This window comes from Oncorhynchus mykiss, chromosome 8, assembly GCF_057628025.1.
Source record: "Oncorhynchus mykiss isolate SJ-2025 chromosome 8, ASM5762802v1, whole genome shotgun sequence".
NCBI lineage: Eukaryota > Metazoa > Chordata > Actinopteri > Salmoniformes > Salmonidae > Oncorhynchus > Oncorhynchus mykiss.
The window spans coordinates 19,061,561-19,075,963 of NC_143029.1; the positions used below are offsets into that span (position 1 = coordinate 19,061,561).

At 45.7% G+C, this 14,403-nt stretch overlaps 1 protein-coding gene across 2 annotated transcripts in view; it reads left to right on the forward strand.

Annotated features, from left to right (window-relative positions):
- LOC110529197 (DNA polymerase zeta catalytic subunit) overlaps positions 1-14,403 on the forward strand; it is a 115,557-nt gene that overhangs the window by 28,697 nt on the left and 72,457 nt on the right. For both annotated transcript variants that reach the window (XR_016497633.1, XM_090242736.1), the window contains exons 2-3: positions 5,016-5,205; positions 5,543-5,617. Coding sequence is in view for 1 of the 2 variants with exons in the window: in XM_090242736.1 (XP_090098862.1) it covers positions 5,016-5,205; positions 5,543-5,617 (265 nt within the window). In the remaining variant the exon portion in view is untranslated. The remainder of the gene's footprint in view (positions 1-5,015; positions 5,206-5,542; positions 5,618-14,403) is intronic.

The window sequence follows — 14,403 nt, forward strand, 5'->3', positions numbered from 1 at the left end:
CATATGCTGGTACGGTTGGCCCTGGGTTCCTCCTAATGCAAGACAATGCTAGAGCTCATGTGGCTGGAGTGTGTCAGCAGTTCCTGCAAGAGGAAGGCATTGGTGCTATGGACTGGCCCGCCCGTTCCCCAGACCTGAATCCAATTGAGCACATCTGGGACATCATGTCTCGCTCCATCCACCAATGCCACGTTGCACCACAGACTGTCCAGGAGTTGGCGGATGCTTTAGTCCAGGTCTGGGAGGAGATCCCTCAGGAGACCATCCGCCACCTCATCAGGAGCATGCCCAGGCGTTGTAGGGAGGTCATACAGGCACGTGGATGCCACACACACTACTGAGCCTCATTTTGACTTGTTTTAAGGACATTACATCAATGTTGGATCAGCCTGTAGTGTGGTTTTCCACTTTAATTTTGAGTGTGACTCCAATTCCAGACCTCCATGAGTTGATAAATTTGATTTCCATTGATCATTTTTGTGTGATTTTGTTGTCAGCTCATTCAACTATGTAAAGAAAAAAGTATTTACTAAGAATATTTCATTCATTCAGCTCTAGGATGTGTTATTTTAATGTTCCCTTTATTTTTTTGAGCAGTGTACTTCAGTATTCCATAGTAACATCTGCTGCCTCAGTGTCTTTAGATATTTTTGTCTGACTTTGAAAATGTATATTTGTGTCATTCTCAAAACTTTTGGCCACGATGGTACAGCTCCACACTCCTGCTCTGTGTGACCCAGGGCTTCCTGCAATCAATTTGGTCTATTCCAGAGAGGGAATGAATCTGTATTTGTCAAGATGGAGGGTCTGAGTTGCTGGTTATACACACGCACAGGCCAATTTCCATACGGATTATCTCTGCTCCTTGCAGTGAGAGTGATTCTTAAAGAGCTGTCTGGTTGGAGTGATCCACAGGTCTGTCTGCATAATAGCAGCTAGCAGGCAACAACATGCCACTCTGACTATACCACTTCAGTACAGTACTGACATTAGAGCTGCTGCCATAATGCTGAGTCATTCAACCCTGATGCAGATCTGGAGGGGAGGGATAAGGGATGAGATGGGAAGGGATAAGAGATGAGATGGGGGAGGGGTAAGAGATGAGATGGGGGAGGGGTAAGAGATGAGATGGGGGAGGGGTAAGAGATGAGATGGGGGAGGGGTAAGAGATGAGATGGTGAGGGATAAGGGATGAGATGGGGAGGGATAAGAGATGAGATGGGGAGGGATAAGAGATGAGATGGGGAGGGATAAGGGATGAGATGGGGAGGGATAAGAGATGAGATGGGGAGGGATAAGAGATGAGATGGGGAGGGATAAGAGATGAGATGGGGAGGGGTAAGAGATGAGATGGGGAGGGGTAAGAGATGAGATGGGGAGGGATAAGAGATGAGAGAGAGGGAGGAATGAATAAGAAATATGAGAGGGATAGGGAATGGGAGGGAGGGATGGATAGGGAATGGGAGGGAGGGATGGATAGGGAATGGGAGGGAGGGATGGATAGGGAATGGGAGGGATGGATAGGGAATGGGTGGGAGGGATAGATAGATAGGGAATGAGAGAGAGGGAGGGATAGGGAATGAGAGAGAGGGAGGGATAGGGAATGAGAGGGAGGGAGGAATGAATAGGAAATATGAGCGAGAGGGGGGAGGGATGGGGAGAGGGGGGGGATGGGGAGAGAGAGAGAGGGATGGGGAGAGAGAGACGGATGGGGAATGAGAGAGGGATGGGGAATGAGAGAGGGAGAGATTGTGATCAAGAGCTAGGGAATGAGATGGGGATGAGAGGGAGAGGGAGCTGGGTAGGGACAGGGGATGACTAGAGAGAGATGGATATGGATGCTTGGAGAAAGGGGGATAGGGAATGGATTGAGAGAGGGAGTAGTTTGACAGAGTGTGATTTTCGGGCCCTGCCTGCAGTATCGCCACAGTCCCTGGTCTGTTCCTCCCTCCCATTCACAAATCAGTGAGTCTCACTCGATTGGTCAGGAGCTGATGAGTGTTTGGGGACTACATTATACTCAGACAGGAAGAGAGAGAACAGCCCTAGGGCCTAGACCTCGGTCATTCACAACTCCCTCTCTCATGTCCTCAATCTATCCCTACCTCTTTATCCTTCTCCCTTTCTCCTTCCCTAGACCTCAGTCACTACTCTCTCTGTCTCTCTGTGTGTGTGTGAGTGAGAGGGTGTGTGAGAGAACAGGCCAGCTGTGTGGAAAGAATCACTTGTTTATATCTTCCCACTGTCTGTCAGGGGCTTGTGCTGCTCACTGGCCTACGTTACCTAGCAACTGCAGTAGCAGCCTCACAAACAGCGTTGTCTGTGTGTGTCTCGACTGTTTTGCTAGCAAGGCACATGCATCCCTCAGAGAGCTCTCTGCCTGCCAGGGTGGTGTCCTTTGTGCTGCTGGCTGCCTTGTGTGGCTCTCTGGGTAATGTCACAGTCAAAGGAGTGGATCTATTTACCTTTTTGCCACACACACATGCATGCACTCTCACACACATACACAGGCAGAAAACAGAAACACCACACACACACCTGCTCCCACATGTACCTACCTTACAGTTCCTTTTGTTTGCCCTCTGCTCCCCCGGCGGGCTCTATACCAGTCTACCTGTCAGTCTGTCAGTCCTTAGAGAGGCCCTCTGTGTGCCGTGTGCGCTGTCTGTTTCTTTGTGGTTGTGAAAGGGATTGGATGTCAGATGGGGCTGCTCTCTGTAGATGTGAAGGGTTATTTTCGTCTAGTCTGGTGGGTTTGTTGATGCCTGTGTGTTGAAATCAGTTCACATGCTGTGTTTGCTACAGTTATCTACAGGGTACTCTCTGGAGAGCTGCTCTGTCTTGGTTGATGCTGTTTGCCCACACTGATGTTTAGTGGTGGCTTGCATTCTATCTCCTCACCTTCCAAGGTCCCTGTTCTTTGACCTTCTTCTTCTTCTTTGACCTTCTTCCAATGGCTTTGAGAAGTAGGCGAGTAAAGAATCGCAATGAATCGAGGAAAGCTTAATTGAGAAAAAGCCAATGGGATTCCAGTATATTTTGATCACTTCCCGTGTCACCCTCTGCATGGTTCCAGATATAGCTAGATTTTATTGTTGTGTAGATTATTTTCTCTGCAGAAATTCAAAATCTCAACAATTAGGCCCAGTGGACTGCAACATTGCACTGCATGACATCTGGTCTGTGAGTCCTACCATCTCTCATGACATCTGGTCTGTGAGTCCTACCATCTCTCATGACATCTGGTCTGTGAGTTCTACCATCTCTCATGACATCTGGTCTGTGAGGTCTACCATCTCTCATGACATCTGGTCTGTGAGTCCTACCATCTCTAATGGCATCTGGTCTATGGGTCCTACCATCTGTCATGGCATCTGGTCTGTCAGTCCTACCATCTCTCATGACATCTGGTCTGTGAGTCCTACCATCTCTCATGACATCTGGTCTGTGAGTCCTACCATCTCTCATGACATCTGGTCTGTGAGTCCTACCATCTCTCATGACATCTGGTCTGTGAGTCCTACCATCTCTCATGGCATCTGGTCTGTCAGGTCTACCATCTCTCATGACATCTGGTCTGTCAGTCCTACCATCTCTCATGGCATCTGGTCTATGAGGTCTACTATCTCTCATGACATCTGGTCTGTGAGTCCTACCATCTCTCATGACATCTGGTCTGTCAGTTTTACCATCTCTCATGACATCTGGTCTGTCAGCCACATGGTCCCTATGTGGTTGGTGTTGTATTACAGTCTTATATTAAGCCTGGAATAGTCACATGCACCCCCCCCCCCTCCCCCTCATCCCCACCAGCTAGCCTGGTGATGAGGTTAGGCCTGGAAGTCAGGTGCATCACCCTTCCTCCCCAAGCTAGCCTGGTGATGAGGTTAGGCCTGGAAGTCAGGTGCATCACCCTTCCTCCCCAAGCTAGCCTGGTGATGAGGTTAGGCCCGGAATAGTCAGGTGCATCACCCTTCCTCTCCAAGCTAGCCTGGTGATGAGGTTAGGCCTGGAATAGTCAGGTGCATCACCCTTCCTCCCCAAGCTAGCCTGGTGATGAGGTTAGGCCTGGAATAGTCAGGTGCATCACCCTTCCTCCCCAAGCTAGCCTGGTGATGAGGTTAGGCCTGGAATAGTCAGGTGCATCACCCTTCCTCCCCAAGCTAGCCTGGTGATGAGGTTAGGCCTGGAATAGTCAGGTGCATCACCCTTCCTCCCCAAGCTAGCCTGGTGATGAGGTTAGGCCCGGAATAGTCAGGTGCATCACCCTTCCTCCCCAAGCTAGCCTGGTGATGAGGTTAGGCCCGGAATAGTCTACACCTGAGCTGGACCATCAGTCAGTAAGGTCTAGATGGCTTGGCTTCCGTTTAGTGATGTCACACAAAAAAAATTTAAACACGCTACACGACTTCAGGATGACCTCATCCCACATCAGTCACACACACCCGCCACCCCATCATGGAGAGACTCGTCCCCCCCTCTCCACTCAGTTATTTAGCTAATGGTCTGCTTTGCGCTGTGTGGTGGCGTGCACTCATGAATCAAGGCTCCTTTACATGCCTGAGCAAGGCTGGCTGGCTGGAGGTATTCGTCTTCCCGTCGTTGGAAAGTGTGTAAGTCAGAGTTGTTATACTGGACTGGGTGAATTTCCTCCTCCCTAAGCAGAGGCCAATCCATCTCCATTGTGTGCAAGTCTAGTTTTAAGTCTCTTAGTAAGTGTAGTCATGTCACTCGACTGACTGCATCACAGACTGTAAATATATGTTTAAAGTGGGCATGCTTGCTTTTTGGTAAATTAACTTTAAGAGTCTGGCTACTACTTTAATTCGTTTTATAACACTGTATAATGCTGAGTTGCTTTGTCTTTTGACTCTGTGCCAATTTCACAATTGTTACTATGGGTTGAGGTAACCAACTGAGTTTGGTACCACAGCTTCCCGTCTCACATGAAAACAAACTCCTGTCTAAAATACTCCCCTCAACCAGGCTTGTCCTCTTTCTGTCCTGTCTCTCAGGTCAGAAGACCTGTCTCCACCTCCATGGCATCTTCCCCTACCTCTATGTCCCGTACGATGGCTACGGGCAGCAGGCGGAGAGCTACCTGCGTCAGGTGGCCTTCAGCATCGACAGGGCCCTCAACGTGTCCATGGGAAACCCCTCCTCCAACACGCAGCACGTCTTCAAGGTGGCACTGGTCTCCGGCATGTAAGTACCTGCTCCCTCTTTTAGACATCACCGTTCTTTAGTAGGGTCACTCACTACATAGCAGAGGCTTTTCTCGATTCCTCCCATCTTCTTTCCACATTGGAGGAGATGGCCCAATGTTCCTCCCCTAAGCCATTCTCCTCCCTATGGGTTTTGAGTGGGAGGCGAAGAGGGAAGACATGAGAAATCAAGAAAAGACTAATTGAGAAAGTGCCAGAGTTTAGTCTAGAGGCTGACTGCGTCAATGTTAGAAGGTTAATAGGTCAAGTCCATAATCGTGTATGGGGATGTTTTCCCAAGAGATTTGTCTGACAGTGGTCACTCCCTCTCTCCACAGGCCTTTTTATGGATACCATGCCAAAGAGAAGACGTTTATGAAGATCTATCTGTACAATCCTCAGATGGTCAAAAGGTGAGGAGGGTGTTCTACTGGTTTTGCCTTAGCTGGTGCTTCTCACTGGTCTGTGTTTTGGTTTGACCTGTAATGGCCTGTCTTAGTATTGATCCTGTGTTTCTCTTGTTGGAGAGTGGTATTCTCTCTCTGATTGCTCATGACTATGATGCTGACTATGCTGATATTGATTGCTAGGCTTATATAGTACAGAGCACTCTGTGTGTGTGTGTGTGTGTGTGTGTGTGTGTGAGAGAGAGAGTCCTAAAAACGAGGTTCAAAGTTCAGTAGCACCCCTGAACCCACAGGTTCAGAGACATTAGGAGAGGGGGACTGAGAGAGAGAGGGGGACTTATGCTGAGGGAGACAGGCTGATTCTGAGGGTGCAGAGACAGGGACTGATTCTGAAGGTGGAGAGGGAGGGAGACAGGGACTGATTCTGAGGGTGCAGAGAGGGAGACAGGGACTGATTCTGAAGGTGGAGAGGGAGGGAGACAGGGACTGATTCTGAGGGTGCAGAGAGGGAGACAGGGACTGATTCTGAAGGTGGAGAGAGAGAGAGGGAGACAGGGACTGATTCTGAGGGTGCAGAGAGAGGGAGACAGGGACTGATTCTGAGGGTGCAGAGAGAGGGAGACAGGGACTGATTCTGAAGGTGGAGAGGGAGGGAGACAGGGACTGATTCTGAGGGTGGAGAGGGAGGGAGACAGGGACTGATTCTGAAGGTGGAGGGAGACAGGGACTGATTCTGAAGGTGGAGAGAGAGGAAGACAGGGACTGATTCTGAAGGTGGAGAGGGAGGGAGACAGGGACTGATTCTGAAGGTGGAGAGAAAGGAAGACAGGGACTGATTCTGAAGGTGGAGAGGGAGGGAGACAGGGACTGATTCTGAAGGTGGAGAGAGAGGAAGACAGGGACTGATTCTGAAGGTGGAGAGAGAGGGAGACAGGGACTGATTCTGAGGGTGGAGAGAGAGGGAGACAGGGACTGATTCTGAGGGTGGAGAGAGAGGAAGACAGGGACTGATTCTGAGGGTGGAGAGAGAGGAAGACAGGGACTGATTCTGAGGGTGGAGAGAGGAAGACAGGGACTGATTCTGAGGGTGGAGAGAGAGGGAGACAGGGACTGATTCTGAGGGTGGAGAGAGAGGGAAACTAACTGCCACACTGTCTGCTCCTCAGCCTGACTGAGTGTTCATGAGCCGATGTCTGGAGCCCCTGTCTCGTTTCAGATCAGTCACTCGGGGGTGAACTGTCACTGTGGCCTACGTTATTATTATTAATATAGGACAGACAAAGACTGGGGCTGGGGCTGATGACGTGGCAAATGTCAGTGTGGAATTAATCCTAAAACTAGGGATTCGCTGATAACTGCGAAAACAAACATTCTGGATAATATAGAGAACCTTGAACTATTTATTTATCAGCATTTTGATATGCTCGAAAAACAATCCGATACATCGAAGTGAACAAGGGAAGACCTTTCCTCGACCTTTCCTCAAGCGAAACTGAAGGGAAGCTGCCATTTTAAAATTCCAAATTTAACATTGGAGGGGAGTGTTTTTATAACTATGTCTCCAGAAGAGCATTGCTTACAAGCACGAGAGAGCAGTAAAAAAAACTGGATATATTGCCTGGGCAACTGGGGGAGGTTGAGGCCTTAAAAACAGGAATTGATTACAGTAATAAAATGATGGAAGATATACGAGCGTAAAATAAGATATTGAAAACTACTGTGGACTCTATGGAGAGGCTACGGTATGATAATCAATCAATGAAAGCAGAATGACTTGATCTAAAGTGCAGAAGTATGAAGAATAATATTGTTATAATGGGAATAAAGGAGAATGAAAATGGAAACTCAGTCAACAGAGGAAAAACTCAAGGTTTTTTTATAAAACGTAATCTCAAGATACAATTGATTTTCAAAGGGCTCACCATTTCGGTGGCAGAGGGGAGGGAAAGCTCTGTCCGATAGTAGCTATGCTAATTTACTACAAATGAAGATTGCCTTGCTGCAACAGGGTAGGGAGGTGAAGAACACCCCGTTTTCTATTAATGAACAATTTCCCCATGAAATAATGGAGAGACGACGTTCCCTGTACTCCACTTTCAAAAGGCTCTGAGCAGAGAAGCAGAAAGTTCATCTAGTGGTTGATAAATTCTACGGAAACAATCAACTGTTCAAGGACTTGAAGATTACAACGTGGCTGTGAGTGATAGCTACCTCCTGCGGAAGTAGTTCCGATACACATTTGCCCCCCCCCCCCCCCGCATTACACATTACAATTATGGATGTATGTTTTTTATATATTTAAAATGGATGCATGATTTACGTATTTTTTTAATGCAGTACAGAACCGTAGACTATGTGGACTTGAAATAAGGTTGGACTTTTGGGAATGCGAAACGGGTCAGATGGACTTATCCTTTTTTTATTTAGGCAATGTCGAACTTTGGACGATATGGACTCAATCAGGTTTTGATTTAGGGGAAGGCGAAGATGGGTAAGGCTTTACATACAAATAAAAAGAAGTACCAACTTTATTTTTCCGATGGTATGGCCAAATTGTAGAGATGGGGGTATATTATGACTTAAAAGCGGTTAGATAGTGCGACCCTTTTTGGCGGATGTGAATCGGAAACAAATAGAATTGAAGATAAAATGTAATAAATATGAATTGATCTAATGTAGGGCTAGGATAAAGCATTACAGAATGTAAAACCTGTCTAGGTTATCTACTGGATTGAGCCTATACAATCCTAAAGTAATTGGTGTCATTGTCCTTTTACATTTAAAAAATACATCTCAATATTAAAAATGTGAAGGACCGATTATTGTTCCAATACACACCGGGAAATGGATTGGGTATTGTCAACAGTGTTGTTGTCTCTTAGTGTGCGGCTGACTGGTTAACACAGGGTTAAACTGATTAAAGTTAACGGTAGAGCCGACACATTTAACTGGCTTATGGAAGCACGTCTCTAAGAGATAAGGGTATTTCATATTTTTACATGAGCTATTTATGCTACCCTTATATTCTTGAATCTAATGATATAGGCCTCTATCCTCTATATATATACCTAAAACAGCTGAGGTGAAAGAGCAATGACCCTGGAATAAAAACAAAATGTGTGTGGATGGAGAGAGGGTTGGTTTTACAGGTTGACTCGCTTTGGATTGTCAGTACTGCATGGCGTCTTTGCTGGCGTGCCATGGCTGTGTCAGCGTCGATTGTGAGGTTAACTTATGTGTCCCTTTATGGGTAGGGTGATGCTTAAGACAGTAAAAATACTGACAGACAGTAAAAATATGTTCCTTTTTCATTACTCCTTTTTGTTGGAATAAAACAGTATATAATAAGTACTACATGAAACGCGTCTCTCTGCCGATAGGCAGTGTGCATGTAATGGACATAAAGAACTGGTCTTGCGATATTTATAGGTCTTTTTCTCTTAATTTTTCTTGTCCCCCCCCAAACAATTGGATCCAATGAACTGAGCAGGCTGGGCTGACATGCTTATAGTCTTTGCTAGGACTTTCCAAATATGAGCATGAATCTATAATATTGTGCTGTTGTTATTTTTATTAATATGATCTATTATTATAGTTTATTTGTCTGACTGTTATCCATGTTATTTGGTAGGTTCTCTCTCTTAAAAAGCACCCTCATTGATATGCAATAGACCTATGGGGCTTTGAATGTGTAAGTGAAGGGTGCCAGTGGTTAATTATTTTATCATGGGACTGCTCATATTTCCCTTGGCCGATGCCAATTGGCGGCCAAGGTTCTGCCTTTGTGCATCATGAGGGAGATGGTCTGATGGTCTTAGTGACAACAGACCTCCTAGATATGGAGGGAGGTTTTAGTGCGTGGAATATTAGGAAAATTGGAGGTTTACACAATTGCATCTACAGTATTCTTAACCGTGCAAATATTATGGTACAGCTATATGGACACTTAATCATCATAGTGTTTTTTGATGGTAAGTTTACATACAATGGTTGTGGAAAGTATAATTGGAACTTGGTTATCATTATGGTAAGTGGGGAACTAAGTAAAGCCAGTTACAATTGTAATGGCTTAGCAGATTGTTAAAAAAAAGATACATTTTTACCTGGCTAAAATAGAAAGAATATAATATAATCTATTGTTTACCTGAAACTCACTACAAATATAGACGAGGTTGGGTAGAAAAAGGACAGAGGGAGAAATATATTTTTGTCATGGGCAAAGAAACTCAAAAGGGGTGATTATATTATTTAACAACAATTTTGATCCGACTGTGCAAACTGATCCTCAAGGAAGATTAATCCTTTTAAATATGTTATTGGACCAAAAACAGATTTGACTAATTCATCTATATGGGCCAAAAAATGATGAGCCACACTTCTTCTAAAGTATAAATAGTCATCTATTGAGCTCACCAGCAATTCATTGATCTATTATTATGGTGGGAGATTATAATACGGTTTTAAACACCGTAAAGGAAATCACACTACAAACTATCACCCTCATGCACTTCAGGAGATCATGGAAACATTAGAACTAGTGGATATATGGAGGCTGAAAAACCCTGACCTAGTGAGATATACATGGAGGAGGCTAAATCAAGATAGCCATCTAGACTACTTCCTGGTCTCATTCTTTCGAGCATCAAGAGTTAAAGTATTAATAGGATAACGAATGCGATCGGACCACCATCTAATTGGCCTCCACATAACTCTTACAGCATTTCCACATTGACGGGGATATTGGAAATTTAATCAAAGCCTACCGGATGACAATTTGTTCTTAACGAAGACGAAGTAATTTGAAATTGAAATTTTTCTACACAATGTAGATACAGCAGATTCACGTATTGTATGGGACACATATAGAGGTTATTCAATACAATATTCATCATTAAAACAAGCAGTTTAGGTCAGAAGAGATTAATAAATAGAGGAAATAACAGGTCATGGAAACTACTATAGGGGCACAAAATACAGGAAAAACAAAAATAATGATCAAGTGGAATTTATTTCAAAAATAAAGCATATTGTATGGAAAATGCACTACATATTTCATGAATCTTCAACATAGAAATGCTACCAAAAATAATGTACATAAACTCGTTACAAATGACAGTCATCCATGATTCACCATATTATATTTTGAAAGAGGAATCAAAATATTTGAAGCATCTGTTTTCTTGTGTCTCCTCCATCTCTACTGAATGGTGTTAACTGTAAAGATTACCTTCCTAATAATAATCATGTAAAATGAACAAATGTACAGAAACACTTGTGTGAAGGCCAAAATACAGAGGAGGAACTGAGGGAATTAAATATTTTTTTCAGTTTGGAAAAACACCAGGGCTTAATGGTATACCAGTGGAGGTATATCAGACCTTTTTTGATGTACTCAAAGGTCCATTATTAGCGTGTTTTAATTAATCCTATAAAATGTTTAGACTTTCAGGTTTTCAACAAGGTCTGATTTCATTACTACTGAAACAGGACTCAGGTTGTAAGTCAACTCAGCAAAAAAAGAAACTTCCTTTCACTGTCAACTGCATTTCTTTTCAGCAAACTTACCACGTGTAAATATTTGTATGAACATAACAAGATTCAACAACTGAGACAAACTGAACAAGTTCCACAGACATGTGACTAACAGAAATGGATGAATGTGTCCATGAACAAAGGGGGGGTCAAAATCAAAAGTGACAGTCAGTATCTGGTGTGGCCACCAGCTGCATTAAGTACTGCAGTGTGTCTCCTCCTCATGGACAGCACCAGATTTGCCAGTTCTTGCTATGAGATGTTACCCCACTCTTCCACCAAGGCACCTGCAAGTTCACGCACCATCCTGGAGGGAATGGCCCTAGTCGTCAACCTCCGATCCAACAGGTCCTAGACGTGCTCAATGGGATTGAGATCCGGGCTCTTCACTGGCCAAGGCAGAACACTGACATTCCTGTCTTGCAGGAAATCACGCACAGAACGAGCAGTATGGCTGGTGGCATTGTCATGCTGGAGGATCATGTAAGGATGAGCCTGCAGGAAGGGTACCACATGAGGGAGGAGGATGTCTTCCCTGTAACACACAGCGTTGAGATTGCCTGCAATGATGATGCTTTGACACACCGCCCCAGACCATGACGGACCCTCCACCTCCAAATCGATCCTGCTCCGGAGTACAGGCCTCAGGGTAAAGCTCATTCCAGTCAACAATGTGTGAATCCGACCATCACCCCTGGTGAGACAAAACCGCGACTCGTCAGTGAAGAGCAATTTTTTTCCAGTCCTGTCTGATCCAGCAACGGTTGGTTTGTGACCATTGGCCACATTGTTGCCGGTGATGTCTGGTGGGGACCTGCCTTACAACAGGCCTACAAGCCCTCAGTCCAGCCTCTCTCAGCCTATTGCGGACAGTCTCAGCACTGATGGAGGGGTTGTGTGTTCCTGGTGTAACTCGGGCAGTTGTTGTTGCCATCCTGTACCTGTCCCACAGGTGTGATGTACGTAGGTAGGTGCAGGTGTTGTTACACGTGGTCTGTCACTGCGAGGATGATCAGCTGTCCGTCCTGTCTCCCTGTACAGACATTGCAATTTATTGCCCTTGCCATATCTGCAGTCCTCATGCTTTCTTGCAGCATGCCTAAGGCACGTTCGCGCAGATGAGCAGGGACCCTGGGCATCTTTCTTTTGGTGTTTTTCAGTCAGTAGAAATGCCTCTTTAGTGTCCTAAGTTTTCATAACTGTGATCCTAATTGCCTACCTAAGCTGTTAGTGTCTTAACGACAATTCCACAGGTGCATGTTCATTAATTGTTTATGGTTCATTGAACAAGCATGGGAAACAGTGTTTAAACCCTCTACAATGAAGATCTGTGAAGTTATTTGGATTTTTTTAATTGTCATGAAAAGGGATGTTTTATATCCTGAGCTAATAAAGATCCAGCCCATTAAAAAAAAAAAAATGGAAGCCACTTACTTCAAAGTTGTGATTTCAAAAATCCTGTATAGCAACTAGAATAAAAAAGGTTTTACAAGATATTGTTCATCCTGATCAGACAGGTTTTTTACATGAATGATATATTGGCGATTTAATATACGACAATTACTTGAAAAAATTGAACATTATGGAACATCAAAGCAGATTTCAAAAGGCGTTTGAAAAAGTATGACTAGAATTAAAATATATGTGTGTGTGTATATATAGATAGATAGATATATATTGTGGCAGACCAGGGGGTTTGGTCAAGACGTTTACACAGGTCAGACATGGACAGAGTAGTATTAGCTCGGTTTCAAGGGTGTTTATTTAAATAATAAATCAAAAGAAAAGGATAGGTCTCCCCCGTCTTTGGGCTCAGGGTCTTGCTGTATCCTGTCGGGCACAAAATCTGAACTCCCTCCTTTTAGCTCGGGCACCGTCTCCAACTACGGAAGTCACCTTTCTTTCCCCAGTCCTTTCCTGTGTGCTGCCCTTCTGGCAGCTTTATGGGACTCGTAAAGCTGGTGAGCAATCAGCCCTCGATTACCCACCAACCACAATCAGCCATCGATTACCCACCAACCACAATCAGCCGTCGATTACCCACCAACCACAATCAGCCCTCAATTACCCACCAACCACAATCAGCCCTCGATTACCCACCAACCACAATCAGCCCTCGATTACCCACCAACCACAATCAGCCCTCGATTACCCACCAACCACAATCAGCCCCAATTAGTCCTGGTGGGAGAGCACGTTGAGACCTGGCATATCCAGCAGAGGGAGCCATCGCGATGTAGACTCCCCCTGGTGGCTGACCTGCTGTACGCCCCCCCCCCCCCCCCCCCCCCAGCTCTGTCGGGGAGGGGGCTGTCGTCTCGATAGGGCATCCGCGTTTTAATGCTTCGCCCTGACCTTTGCACAACAGAAAAAGAGAAGCATTGAAGGGACAAGAACCACCTGTTGACCCGATCATTTGAGTCCCTTCCCCTGGCCATCCAGACCAGGGAAGCATGGTCAGTGACCAGGGTGAAGTGGGTACCTAACAGGTAATAATTGAGTGTCTAGCACCCACTTCACCTCTAGACACTCTTTCTCAACAATCAAGTACTTTTTCTCTCTAGGTATTAGCTTTCGGCTTATGTATATGATGGGGTGCTCCTTCCCATCGTGTATCTGGGACAGAACTCCCCCTAGACCCGTGTCACATGCATCCGTTTGGACCAACATCGGCACCTGGAAATCGGGCGTTACGAGTATCGGATGGGAGCACAGTGCTTCCTTCAGGCGCCTGAACGCCACTTCTGTCTTGTCCGTCCATTTCACTGTTTTCGGGAGGCGGGCCCTGGTTAGATCGGTGAGGGGGGAAGCTACAGCCACAAAGTTGGGGATAAACCGGATATAGTATCCTGCCAGTCCCCGGAAGGACTTGACCTGTGTCTTGGTGCGTGGAACGGGCCAGTCACTACTGCGTGAACCTTCCTCTCCTGGGGCTTGACGTTCCCCAGTCCGATCAAATTCCCCAGGTACTCTACCTCCTTGAACGCTAGTCTGCATTTCTTGGGGTCGCTGTCAACCCAGCTTGCCTGAGCGTGTCCAGCACCACCTGGAGACGTGTCAGGTGCTCTTCCCAACCTTGGCTGTGGATGATGATATTATCCAAATAGGCCTCTGCGTACTGCTGGTGGGGTCGAAGTACCTTGTCCATCAGGCACTGGAATGTGGGTGAGGCTCCGTGGAGACCGAATTGGAGAACCCGGTACTGATATAGTCCGTCTGATGTCAAAAACACTGTCTTCTCCCAGGAGGAGGCTGTGAAC